The sequence below is a fragment of the Piliocolobus tephrosceles genome, chromosome 5, assembly GCF_002776525.5.
Source record: "Piliocolobus tephrosceles isolate RC106 chromosome 5, ASM277652v3, whole genome shotgun sequence".
Classification (NCBI taxonomy): Eukaryota; Metazoa; Chordata; class Mammalia; order Primates; family Cercopithecidae; genus Piliocolobus; species Piliocolobus tephrosceles.
In genome coordinates, this window is record NC_045438.1 from 62430406 (window position 1) to 62444990 (window position 14585).

Below are 14585 nucleotides of genomic sequence, written 5' to 3' on the forward strand. Positions count from 1 at the left end.
CTGGGCTCGATGCCTGAGGAAAAAGATAAATTGAAGATATATTTTAGAGATACAACTTACTGGTAGATGGGATCAGGAAGGAGAGTAATAGATCCGAGTACCTTTAAGCAGACAGCTAGATGATGGTGCCACTTACTGATGTCCAGATGATTGGAGAAGAAACAGGTTTGAAGGGAAACCAAGAGTTCTGTTTACAACATGCCCAGAGAGGCCAAGTGAGAACTCAGTGGGTGCCATCAGCACGTATGCAGCATTTAAAGCCATGGGACTGGGTTAAACCTACTAGAGAGAGTAGGGAGAGTGATGAGAGCCCAAAAAAGCTAGCCTGAGGAACTTCATTATTTAGAGGCTGGATATGGAGAAGGAACCAGCTGAGAAGATTGGGAGGAATGGCTGGTGAATGAGAAAATCCCAGCACAGGGCGGACTCGTCAAAGCAAAGAAAGATCATCTGGGAAAGGAGAACGCAGTCACATTCACATCAGATGCTGCTGAGAGGTCAAGTCGACAGGAACAGAGCATCTGACGACAGGCGCTTATGAGTGGCCCTTCTGTGGGCAGTCTCAGGGACAGAGCGGGGGCAAGATCCACAACAGAGGTGTCTGAAGTGCAAAACAGGTAGAATCCTGGATAAAGATTGGGGAGTGGACACCTCTGGTCCTCCCAGACATCTTACTAAAACCATAGTAAAGTTTTTTATGTTCGTTTTTAGGCTCAAGCCCCAAGAGCAAAAGGAGGAACAAAGAAGATAAAGGGGAAAAATAAAAACCATTTGAAACTGAAAAGCATGTGTACCAAAGCTGACTCCTAAAGTGGCAATGGAAAAGTCAAGAAGCAATCCAATTTACATAATAGAACCTCCAAAAGGGAATTTGAGAATTTGAGGCCCCCATACCTCTGTAGTGTCAGAAGAAGATAAAAAGAAGGGAGCACAAAAAGAAGTTAGCACAGCTTCTAAAAAGAAAAAAAAAAAAAAAACAAGTTTCAAACTAAAGATCTCGAACAGAGTAACATTAGAAGCTCTCAGCAACAATGCTGGAAGATGGAAGAGAATGACATAAGGCCTTCAAAATTCTAAAGGAAAATTCATTCCAATCCTTAATTCAATATTTATTTTATCAATCAAACCTGAGGGTGGCATAGGACATTTTTAGACATGCATGGGCTTAAAAAAAAAAGACCTTTCCATGAACCCTTTCTCATGAAGTAATTAAAGGAAGTACTCTACCAAAACGAGGCCATAATCAAGAAACAGGAAATGATGGGATCCAGGAAAACAGGGAAACTGTCATAGACAGTATGATATAGGGTAACGGTGAAGGGAAACCCCAGGATGGCAGCTGTAGTGCAGACCTTGGGAGCATCCAGTCCGGACTAAAGCCATTGCTTCAAGATGAAACCCAGAAGAATACTTAAGGGGTGTGAATGTGTTGAGAGATTTATACATCTAGGGGAAAGTCAGGGTTCAATTTATTACAAATTCGTAGTAAGAACTAGGGATTGAAAAAAGACGGAAAAGTCATCTCAAGTGTTGGCAGAGTCTGAAGAAGCAAAAGGCCCCTAGTTCAAATGGTAGAGGGAAAGGAGATAAATAAAATATCCAAGAAGAACAGGGAAGGAAAGCGAACAGTAATTGGAGCACACAGGATTTCCATAGACCAGGCATGCCTCAGCCGGACTCCCTAAATGCACATATACATGCAAGTAGGTGCCTACAAATCAGCATCACTGGGGAAAAGGTTTGTATGTTTGTAGATACACTGGGGCTTGGGATTTGGCAGGAGTTTGGGTGGAGAATTAGGACACCAAAAAAAGCTACATTGAAATAATACCTGTTAAGATAGAAGATGAGCTAAGCTGGCTCTCTTCTGAAAGTTAAGTGTCATTGTTCAAGCAAAAGCTTAAAATTTCAATATAGCTTTAACAGAGGTGACTTGGTATAAAGATGAGTATTTCTAAAATATATATGTGAAATCCACAATGGAATACAACAGGTAATCCACTTAACGGGAAATTCAGTATCTACTAACATTATCTCTGTTTATAATGACAGGCTAATTAATCACTCACTTTTCATCTGAGGGAGGAAAATCAGCCTTCTTGAAAGAAATTTCAGGTTGTATGACAGCTTCAATTCATGTTAAACTTCACTTGAACTTTCAGATTAAATGTATTATTTGTAAAGAGCACCATGAAGTTGCTTCTCCCAATCTAACAGTATTGCAAGCCTGCCTTCTCACTTAGTCCAGTAATCCCAGTAATTGGGTAATGCAGCCCAGAAGGGGGAAGTGAATCTCAAGAGAGGTCTGCAAGTCTATCTATTAGAGCTTCAGGGCTTTACTCTGGGGAAGCTTCAAATCCTCTGTAGAAGCAAGAAGAATGTCACCTCCAACCACACACTCTACACCAGTTATTAATATAATCGCTGTTTCTCTCTCTCACTTTATATACTTTGGTTTCCTTTTCCAATCCTTAGTAAACTACACCCTACATTGCTCTCTCCCATTCCCTGATTACACAAATCAAGGCTAATTAAGAAAGGTGCATTTCCTCGCCATGTGGTTCTTGTTTTATTCTACTTTCTGTGATGGGGGTGGGAGGGAGCTTCCCTAAATCCTTTTGGAACAAGGCAGACAATAAATGCATACATGTATGCTAACAATCTTGAACAAGTAAGAGTAAAGATTATCCTAACAACTTTCATCTCCCCACCCCCTGCAAAACAGACACATGCAGACATAGTTCTGTTTAGCTACCAATTTTAACATCAACCATTATGTGTTCATTTCTTTGTTATGAAATGGTCACTTATTGTGATGCTAAGATCCCTATGCCATCACATATTAAGCAAGGGCACCTTCTTGTAAAGGCAAACTGCAGTTTCACCCAGGATAACTTCAGGTTGCTAAATCTCTGCTGGAAACTCCTAGTTGCACTGGGCTGTATGACTGTTAGCGCCGCGTTAGGCCTGGGCCACAGGGCATATTAGGGACCAGAGCAGAGTCACAAGAGCTAAGGAGCATATTGAAGGTGCTGGGTGCCAAAGAGAATAGGTAAGTTTGGGAAAGGGTCAACCCTCACAAGCTGGAACTACACTTCCTGCATGTCATCTGCCAACACAGCTCCTTCTCCTCTCCAAATACTCCTCAAAATCCACCTCTATACACAGAGAACAATAATGACCTGAACTTCACCTCCAGAGCAAGTCTACCCAATTATCTTTCTAAATGAAGGCTCAGGACAAGAGACAGCCCATCTTGTCCACTGTCTCTTTTGCTCATTAATGTGTCTCCTAATTCCTTCATAACCAATTAAAGGTAGAGTATCCCTTATCTGAAAATGCTTGGAACCAGAAGTGAATCAGATTTTGTATTTTCTTAGATTTTTAAAATATACATAATGAGCTATCCTGGGGATGCGACGCAATCTAAACATAACAATTTATGTTTCATATACACCTTAGAGACGTAGCCTAAAGGTAGTTTTATACAATGTCTTAAATAATTTTGTGCATAAAACAAAGTTTGCATACACTGAACCATCAGAAAGCAAAGATGTCACTAGCTCAGCCACCCATGTGGACAATCCATAGTTGTTGGCATTACCACTTGTGGTGTCAGGTCATGTCCAAAAAAATTTTGGATTTTGGAGCATTTCAGATTTCATATTTTCAAATTAGGGATACTCAACCCATAATACACCCCCATCAACCAAAACAAGAATGCCCATTTCTTTCAAACACTTCCCAGCAACGGCTTTGGCAAATCTTTGCCATTCTAACGGGAAAAAAGGGAATCTATTTTCATTTTATTGCTTTAATTACTTGCAAGTTGAATATCTTTTCATATTCAGACTTCTTTTTAGTGAGCTACTTGTTTATACCCTTGTCCTTTTTATTGGGTGTTTTATTTTTCAGACTGATTTTATAAAATATTTTTGCATGTAAGGATATATTGCTTTATCTGTTGTCCAGGTTACCAAGACTTTCACCATCTGTCATTAATCTTTTGACTACTTTTAAATTTACATTGATAGTTTTAAATGTTTTATATTAGAAAAGAAAAAAATTAAGTCAATGGTATAAATTTCTATCTTATGAAGCTAGAGAAAGATGAACTGATTGCTATGGTCTAAATGCTTGTGTTCTCCCAAACATTTAAAATTCGTATGTTGAAACCTAATCCTTAATGCAACAGTATTCAGAAGTGGAACTTCTTGGAAGTGATTCAATCTTGAGAGCAGAGCCCTCCTGAATGGGGATAGTGCACTTATGAAACAGGCCCGATGAAGCCTTATTTGCTCCTTCCATCGTGTGTAGACACAGCAGGTCCTCACCAGACACTCAATCTGCCAGTGCCTTGATCTTAGACTTACCAGCCTCCAAACTGTGAGAATCAAATGTTCATTGTTTATAAGCCACCTAGTTGATGGTATTTTGTTATAGCAGCCTGAACAGAATAAGACACTGATTAATCCAAAATGCACATGAGAGGCCAGGCACAGTGGCTCACGCCTGTAATCCCAGCACTTTGGGAGGCTGAGGCAGGCAAATTACTTAAAGTCAGGAGTTCCAGACCAGCCTAGCCAACATGGTGAAATCCTGTCTCTACCAAAAATAGAAAAAATTAGCCAGGCATGGTGGTGTGGGCCTGTAGTCCCAGTGACTGGGGAGGCTACGGTAGGAGAATCGCTTGAACCCGGGAGGCAGAGGCTGCAGTGAGCCAAGATCGAGCCACTGCACTCTAGCCTGGGTGACAGAGCAAGACTCCATCTCAAAAAAAAAAAAAAAAAAAAAAAAATGCATATGAGGAAAAAAAATAAGCCTAAGAGCAGAAATTAATTAACCAGAAAATACACAATACAGAAAATTAACCAAGTCAAAAGTTTATTCTTTCAAATCCCTAGCAAGATGAGTCAAGGGAAAATGGAAGAGAACACAAAACACCAATGTCAGAAATAAAAGTGAGAATTTTACTACAAATCCTATAGACATCAAAAGGATTCTAAGGGAATATTATGGGCAACTTAATGCCAATAAATTCAACAACTAAGATAAAATGAACAAATTCCTGGAAAAACATAATTTATCAAAACTGATTCTAGGTCCACTGAAAATCTGTATAGCCCTATATCTGTTATGGAAAATGATTGATATCATTATCAAAATTCACCCCACAAAGCAACTCTATCCGCAAATCTTTCACTGGCGAATCCTAGCAAACACTGAAAAACAGAAGCAATACCAATCACATAATCACTTTCAGAAAATGAACACTTTTTAACTCATTTTATGAAGTTGGAGTTATCCTGATACCAAAATCAGACAAAGACATTAAGAAAATGATAGACCAATATCCTGAATGTATCAATAAAAGCAAAAATCCTTAACAAAATATTAGCATATACAATCTAGCAATATACAAAAACAGTATAAATCATGATCAAGTAGAGTATACCTCCAAAATCCAAGGTTTAACATTTGAAAGTGAATTAATGTAATTGGCCATAATATGCAAATAAAGAAAATGTCATGTGCAGATGTGGAAAAACCATTTGACAAAATTCAATATCCATTCATGATTTTATTATAAAGTATCATCGGACCAAAGCAAGAAATATTCCTCAATCTGAAAAAGGGTATCTAACCAATAGCTAACATCATACTCAATAGTGAAAGACTGAATACTTTCCCTCTAAGATAAAAAACAAGACAAGAATGTCTGTTCTGGTCACTTCTATTCAACTTTGTACTAGAGGTCCTGGTCAGGGCGATAGGTCAAAAAAAAGAAATAAATGACCAAAAAAAAAAAAAAAAGAAAGAAAGAAAAAAATGGCCAAAAAAAAGATGGGGAAGCAAAAAGTGTTCCTCTTTCTAGATTACACAATTTCAATTATCCCAAATTGGTCTACAGATTCCATAAAATCCAAATCATAATCCCAACAAGCTTTTTTGACAAGCCTACTGTAAAATTCATGTGGAAACACAAAAGTATAGAATAGTCATAATAATTTGGGAAAAAAATAAAGCTGGAAAACTTCCTGATATTAAGACTTACTATAAAACTACAATTATCAAGACAAGTTGGTAATGACATTTTAAAAAATTAATCAAAGGAAAGAGTTTAAGAAAAGATCCACATTTATTTAGTCAACTAATTTTTTCAAAGGATGCCAAAGAAATTTAATAAAGGATAGGCTTTTTTACAAACAATACGGGACAACTGAGGTACAGACAAAAGTGAACTTTAATCTCTGCAGCCTCCAATAACTCCTAATGATTACTGTCTCTTGGTATTCATGTCCTTCATATGGTCCCCTCCCACCCTGAACAGGGCTAACCTGTGTAAGAATATTGGAGAAATGATAGAGTGTGACTTCTGAGGCTCAGTCACAAAAGACACTGCAGTTTCCTCCTTGTTTCTCTTGTATAACTCTCTCTGGATGAAGCAGGCTACCGCATTGTAAGGACAGACACTCAAGGAGTCCTGTGGAAATGTCCATGACGCAAGAAGGCAAAGTTCCTTGTCAACAGTCAGCTCAACTTGTCAGGCACGTGAGTTAGCCATTTTGGAAGTAAATCTGCCATTTCTTTCAAGCCTTCAGATGACTGCAACCCAGTTGAATCTTGACTGCAACTTCATGAGATCCTAAGCCAGAATCACTCAGCTAAGTCACTCCCAAAATCCTGATCTACTGAATCATACATTTTTTCCCTTTTTGAGGTAAAATGTAATAATTGCACATATGAAACACAGAGTGATATTTCAACACATGCATACATTGCATAATGATCAAATCAGGGTAATTAGCATCTCCATCACCTCAAACATTTATCATTTCTTTGCGTTGGGATCACTCAAAATCCTTTCTTCTAGCTACGTGAAAATGTATGATAAATTATTTATCTATAGTCTGCCTACAGTGCTATAAAACACTGGAGCTTATTCTTCCTATGTAGCTGTTATTTTATATCTGTTAACCCTCCCTCCCTATCATTCCCTCTTTCCTACCCTTCCTACCCTCGAATAACCACAATTCTACTCTCTGCTTCTATAAGCTCAACATTGTTTTTTAGCTCCCACATATGAGTGAGAACATTTACCTATGCCTGCCTTATGTCATATAACATAATGTCCTTCACACTCATCCATATTTGCTGTGAATGACAGAAATTCATTTTTTATGGCCGAATAGTATTCCATTGTGTGTATATATACCACATTTTTTAATCCATTCACCTGTTGATGGACATTTAGGCTGATTACACATCTTAACTATTGTGAATAGTGCTGCAATAAACATGGAGGTGCTGATATCTCTTTGACATACTGATTTCCTTTCTTTTGAATATATAAGGGGACTTGATAAAGTTCATGGAAAATGCATATTACAAAAAAGCTATGGATTTCAAAAAATTTTTGCACCAAAATAAACTGATACCAACTTGCTATAACATGTCTGAACAGGATCTAGTTGGAAGTACTAGGAAGGGTAAGAGATCAGTTTGAAAAGAGCCTGTCAGAGCAACATGAATTCTGCTAAAATTGAAACAAGAACAAACATCAAGTCTATGGTAAAACTTGGGTGGAAGAATGGTGAAATCATTGATGCTTATTAAAAGTTTATGGGGACAATGCCCCAAAGAAATATGCAGTTTACAAATGAATAACTTTAAGAAGGGATGAGATGACGTTGAAGATGAAGCCCATAGCAGCAGACCATCCATGTAAATTTTTCAAGAAAAAAATTCATCTTGTTTGTTCCCTGATTAAAGAGAACAGATGATTAACAGCAGAAATAGGAGCCAACATCATAGACATCTCAATTGGCACAACTCACACAATTCTGCCTGAAAATTTAAAGTTGAGCACACTTTCCATTTGATGGCTCCCAACACTGTTTCACCCAGATCAGCTGCAGACAAGAGCAGAGCCTTCTATAGAAATTTTAAACAAGTGAGATCAAGATCCTGAAGCATTTCTTCGAAGAACTTTATTAAACATGGCTTTACCAGTATGATCCTAAAGTCAAAGCACAATCAAAGCAATACAAAGCAATAGCTACCACCAGATGGCAGTGGTCCAATTAAAGCAAAGCAGACCAGCCAAGAGGAAAGGTCGTGGCAACGTGTGTGTGTGTGTGTGTGTGTGTGTGTGTGTGTGTGTGTGTGTGTGTACTCACCGCATTTTGCTCGTTGACTTTCTGGAAAGCTAAAGAACAGTATCTGCTTATTATGACAGTGTTTTGAGAAAGTCAGCCAACACTTCAGCAGAAAAATACTCAGGAAGCTCCATTACAGAGTCTTTCTCCACCTCAACAACCTCCTGCTCATTCCTCTCATCAAACATGGGAATTTTTGCAAGAGTTTCAATGGAAAATAATTAGGCCTCTGCCTTACAGTTCCAATTTTGCTCCTTCTGACTTCTTTTTTTTTCTCATCTTAAAAAAAAAAAATCCTTAAAGGGCACCTATTTTTCTTTAGTTAACAAAGTAAAAAAGATCGCACCAACGTGGTTAAATTCCCAGGACCCTCAGATCTTTATGGATAAATTAAATAGCTGGTATCATTAGTTCCAAAAATGTCTTGACCTTGACGGAAATTAGCTTGAGAAATAAAGTTTACATTTGTTATTTTTATCTTTTAATTCCATTTTCCCATGAACTTTTTGAAATCCCCTCATATACACACTCAGTAATGGGATTGCCAGATTTTTAGTTTTTTGAGGAACCTCCATACTGTTTTCTATAATGGCTATACTAATTTACATTACCACCAATACTGTATAAGAATTCCCTTTCTCCATATCCTCACCAGCATTTGATAATTTTTGTCCTTTTGAAAATAGCCATTTTAACTGAGGTGACACGGTATCTCATTGTGGTTTTAATTTGCATTTCCCTGATAATTAGTGACCTTGAGTAATTTTTCATATACCTGTTGGCCATTTGTATATCTTCTTTTGAGAAATCCTTGCCCATTTTTAATTGGATTATCTGGGGGTATTTGCTGTTGAGTTGTTGAATTCCTTGTATATTCTGGATATTAGTCCCTTCTTGGATGAAGAGTTTGCAAATATTTTCTCCATTCTGTAGGTTTCCTCTTCACTCTGTTGATTGTTTCTTTTGCTGTGCAGCTTTTCAGCTTGATATAGTTCCATTTGTCTATCTTAGCTTTTGTTCCCTGTGCTTTTAAAGTCTTACTCATAAAGTCTTTGCCTAGACCAATATCCTGAAGCATTTCCCCTATATTTTCTTCTGGTAGTTTTACAGTTTGGGGTCTTGCACTTAAGCCTTTAATCCATTTTAAGTTGATCTGTGGATATGGCAAGAGAGAAGGGCCTTATTTCATTCTTCTGCACATGGATATCCAGTTTTTTCAACACCATTTATTGAAGAGACTGTCCTTTCTCCAATATACATTCCTAACCCATGCACCACACCTTATGCCTAGTGTTCCATTATTGGAACTTGTGGGACTTATTTATATCCTACTGCTTAAGGTCATGGCAAAGGTCTGATTTTTCACACAAAAAAATTTGCAACCTCCAGCATAAATGGGTTAAGTAACACTGCCTTAAATTATCTTTGCCTCATTTTTTTTCTTTACCAAATAATATATGTAGTAGTAGTAGTAACAGCGTGATCTCTTAGAGGTCTTATGAGGATCAAATAATAAAATATATGTAGAATATTTTGAGCTATTATTCTCATTATTACAACCTACTACAGTTTTCTTAATTCGTAGAATTTATCTAGTTACCCATAATTTTATGCCTTTTTCTTATTTATTTATATTTTGAGCTTATTACTAAAAACAAAAGAAAACAAAACCTTTCTGCTTATATATTTAAATTAAAAAAAAAGTTATTTAACTAACAACAAAACCAAGACTCAGTGATTCAATGCAGCAGACATTTTCAAGGGTGGTTGCCCAGCTCCAACCATTTGCTGAAACAAAGAGGATGATTCCACAGCTAAATCATTCCTGCCAGACCCTCCCTGGCCATGAATGATCTGTCCACTCAGGGGATGATACCCAATCATAGTTGAGTCAATCAGATACTTTCTCCCAGCACCTACACTATTTTTGGTAGTGCTCTGAGAGGGTTCTCAAACCTGTTATCTCTTTCCTGCTTTTCCAGAAGCTGAAGAGTTAGGATCTGCCAATGATACCATGCAACGGCTCCCCTGAATTTTGATAAATTTACCTTTTGTCTCTAAGCTGGCCAGAGTTAATTTCCATTACTTAGGTGGTTGAGAGGGGTCACAGCTGAGTTCTAGAACACACCTCTGTCTGTTTGTGTTAGAGCTCCTTAATCCACATCTATTGAGAGTCTACTGTTTGCAAAGCATGACCAGATATGTGCTGTGAGGCTCCGCAAGGCTTTGACAGGAAAAGAGGGGGTGTGGAATTATGAGAATAGAGAACAGCAGAAAAACACAGAATAGATACAAGGAACTGAAAGCAATACAGTTTTACTGCAGAATAAGGCATGTGAAGGCACACGGTTGATCCTCAATAAATGTTTCACGAATTGATATTAAATGAGATGTAAAACTAGATAGACAAGTTGAGGATAAAGAATACATGGCTTTGAATGCCAACCTAAAGGATTCAGAGTTTACTCTCCTCAGAATTGGGACTACTGAAGATTTCTGAGCAGAAGAGCCCTATAATATGAATTGTGCTTTCTGAACACTAATATCTCACGCAGTCCTCATGAGTGATTAGCTTTTTAATGGGCTGAAATTTGCATTTTATTTATGGCCAGATGCGGCAGCTCACGCCTGTAATCCCAACACTTTGGGAGGCCGAAGCCAGGCGTTTTAGATCAGCCTGGCGAACATGGAGAATCCCTGTCTTCTACTAAAAACACAAGAATTAGCTGGTCATGGTGGCACATACCTGTAACCCTAGCTTCTTGGGAGACTGGGGTGGAAGAATTGCTTGAACCTGGGAAGCAGAGGTTGCAGTGAGTGAGCCGAGATAGCACCACTGCACTCCAGCCTGGGTGACAGAGCAAGACTCTTTCTTATCTCAAACGGAAAAAAAAAAAAGTTATTTATGTTTCTAACTAGGGACATCTAGCAGCACATTTTACAAAAAAAAAGTTTCATTTCAATGTCAAATGATACTTCTTTATGACTCTCATTAAAGAACTGAAAATACTTGCAAATACAGTATATTTGATAATTTCATCTTCTGATCTAGATCTAATCAAAGTTGTCAGCAAAATTAATTTAAGGTCAACAATTCTGTACTCATGTTAACCTGAGGGAGAGGTTATTGTGCTATTAGGACTATGCTATAACTGAGAAACTGTCAAATGCCTTCTCGTACTCCTCTAATGGAGACAACCCAAGTTTCAGAGAAACAGTTTATAAAGCACTCTATAACATAGTGAAGAGCATTATGCAAATATCTGGCATATGCAATCTTGTTAGCACGAAATGGGTAATATTAAACACAGTCCCTAATATCACTGTGGCACCCCAATTCAGAGAGCTATACTGTACCAACTTTGCTTTCCACCCACAGAAAGGACCAATTATGAAGTTTTATAAACACCATTCCCTCTTAATTGAGGAACTAGTAATTGAAATACATACAAACTGATCGGCGTATTCGCTATTTACATGGCCATTCAAAGTAATAAAATTTTAAAAGTAAATGTTATGTTGAAAAAAGTCAAGTGAAAAGCAAGATGTTATCCAACCAAATTAGATGTCTTTAAACAAAGTAAGTTTTTCTTTCCTTTCAAATAAGAAAAAGAGAACCAAAAAATTCAGCAATAGAAGTGTAATTCACATCAATCGCAGTGATGGTATACCATGGAATAGGAAAAAATAAGTTACGAGCCATAGTTCAAATTTTTTCACACCCCTGCCTGTACTGTGACCTGTGAACTCTAGAACTTTAACACTTTCTGAAAGCTGAAAAGAATCCAGTAACTCGTACAGAGAACCTCATGAACAGTTCCTGAGGTACCACAAGCACCTGTTTCCAGCATGTTCCAGCCATGGCTTGTAAGTGTACCTGCAAATGCTGCAATGTCCAGGGTACCAAAATAGGGGAAAAGCGCCCAGGCACAGTCCAAGGGAGCTAGCTTACCTCAAGGCTGTGTTTGACAGGGATTTGGGAACTGGAGAGGAAGGAGGAGGAGGCAGGGTACAGCCTCTACCCTACGGCCCCACACCCACCGGCAGACATCCATCCTCCCGCACCTCCCCCCCCGCGCCAGCACCCCTGCCGCGAGGGGTACTCACAGCTCTAGTCTCATACAGAACCAGCTTCTGGACCGAGCTGATAATGGGGGCGGCGGCCGAGGGCATAGCAGCTGCAAATGCGGGTCCCACACAGGGCACGAGCCGCCGGACCGCCCCAGGAGACTCCGCAAGAAAACTCCTCAGACCCTGGACATCAAGTCCAGCCAGGAACAACACCGCCTGGGCACTAAACCTATAGATGATCAGGTGTTTCCGGATTCCTGCGCCCCGCTTCCAAGCAAGCTCCGCCCCTCACGGCAGGAGCGGGGCTGGAGGACGTATCATAGAGAGGTCGGATAGAGGCTCCCGGGACCTGCGTGCTGCCAAGAGAGGAAGCGAAGGGCGCCATCTTTGGTAAGGACAGGAGGAAAACGTGGGCGGAGAAAAAGTCGACGGATTAGTTGAGTCTATTTATCTCCTCCCTCTCTTTGGAAAAAAGAGGAAGGTTTGGGATTGGGTAACTTCTTTTGAAAAGGATTCTCCGAGTTGCAGGATAGATCGTTGTGTTTTCCCTGCCTGCTGCTGAAAGCCGGCCCTCTGACAGTCCTTCACTGAGTATCAGTTTTCCCCTCACCTCTAATCCATGTTGTACCTACGCTGTGTGGCCCAAGGAATTGTTTTAAAATCACCTAAAGCTGGAAAGCGTGGCTTTGCCACACGTTTGTGCCTGAGACTAGCCACTTGAAGTTTTCGACAGAGATTCTAGCGCACTGTGGCGGAGCCGCGCTCGAAAGGAGGTTTCTTCATTTCGTGTGTGCTACATAAATGGGCATGCGTGTACCCCCCTTCCATAGTTGTGGAAATGAGTGCATTAGAATTATGAATGCCAAATTCGGTACAAAAGTGACTATTTCGAATTGGAAAAGAAATGACAGTGAACTACAGCCCCGCCTCCCGAGGCCCCGCCCTCCAAGCCGCCAGTGCGCAGCGGCCCGAGGTCTCCCCGGCAACCTCCCAACAGCCAGGCGGAGCCCCTGGAGGCGGTTGCTGCCCTGAAGAGGGTCCGCTGCGGCCAGGTAAGGAGCCTTCCCGCGGCCGGCTGGGTCGTGGTCCGCCCCGGAGGCATCTTGGTACACGGAACCCCGCCTCCTGCGGGGACCCCCAGACCAGCTCCTTTTCTTGCAAAACGGTCTCTGTGTAAATCCACTTTTTAAAACCACGTCTCCTTTCAACGACTGAAGTATTTATTCCACAGATATTAACTGAACACCTACTGCAAGAGTATAAGATGTAGGGGAGAGGCAGCTCTCCTAACTTAGGCGGCAATGCTAGGTTTCCCAGGAAACCTCTAAACCTCAGAATCCTCCGCTAGAGGGCTTCTCAACTGCTAAGTGTAAGGAAACTTTTTTAAAAATTACAGAATTATAGCATACACAGATAACATTCATGTAGTACGAAAGATCATATTGTAAATTAAAACTTGAGAAATTAAAAAAGTTAAAGAAATACTTAATTATATGTTATTTTGCGCTTTTTCCCCCCTGTAGTTTGGTACTCCTTTTTTTAAGAACTAGAAAGATGGCCGTGTCCATTCTGGCATTTTGAACTTAGATCTTTTAGCTGGGAAAAATAATTAGCTGCGTTCCGTTTCATAATGAAACCAACTCTTCTAAACATTAGTTAAATATTTGCACAGTGTTTTTATGTAGGATGGCAGCTCTTAAGATACCTTAAGGATTCTAGTTTTCGATTATTATGGTTTAGCACTTCCATTTTAACTTTGTCTTAATTTATTTCACCCAGAATTAGATCCGAAGACAAAACTTTGAGGGCAGGTTGTTTATATGAGACGTAATCCCAGGAAACAGCAGCAGGGAGTGGAAGAAAACTAATAAAAGGAATATTACCAAAGAAGTTTCTTTGTGGGCTGAATTCACTAGGGAATACTGGGAGGCATGTCTCAGTTATCCCCTCTTAAGGGGCAAGGAAGCTGGAGTATTTATTCGCCAACTCCCATCAGTTATTGGATGAAGCCTGATACGGCAGAACATTGATTCCCTAGAACTTCCAGTCTACCCTATGTTCAGGGAGAGTAGGTTCTGGCAGCTGGAGAGAGCCCATGGGCAAAAAGTCGCACATGCTGACATTTTGGAAGTTGGGGTGGTCGTGCATAGAAAAGATGTATGTCAAGTGGATATGGGGAAGGCACTAATAGCAGCTGCTACATTCCACCCTTTGCAGCACTCATGTCCACTCTTCCTCCACATCAAGTTCACCCCATCCCACCCTAATTCTTTAAGGTAGTGGCTAGTCTCAGTTTTTAAAAGAAAAGGACTTACACAAAAAAGATTACGGGACAAGCTGCAGAATCCTCTACTG

The 14585-nt window shown here is 39.7% G+C and overlaps 2 protein-coding genes across 3 annotated transcripts in view; one reads left to right on the forward strand and one right to left on the reverse strand.

Annotated features, from left to right (window-relative positions):
* The window catches only part of FIG4 (FIG4 phosphoinositide 5-phosphatase), a 127541-nt gene extending 115045 nt beyond the window's left edge, over positions 1-12496 (reverse strand). Inside the window, exon 1 of one of the 2 annotated variants that reach the window (XM_023206015.3) lies at positions 12267-12496. In XM_023206015.3, coding sequence (XP_023061783.1) covers positions 12267-12332 — 66 coding nt within the window. In that variant the 5' untranslated portion in view covers positions 12333-12496. The other variant, XM_023206016.2, reaches the window with a different exon arrangement.
* A 132-nt stretch (positions 12497-12628) lies between these two features.
* The window catches only part of AK9 (adenylate kinase 9), a 197616-nt gene continuing 195659 nt past the window's right edge, over positions 12629-14585 (forward strand). The window contains exon 1 of the mRNA XM_023206014.2: positions 12629-13282. Coding sequence (XP_023061782.2) covers positions 13135-13282 — 148 coding nt within the window. The 5' untranslated portion in view covers positions 12629-13134. The remainder of the gene's footprint in view (positions 13283-14585) is intronic.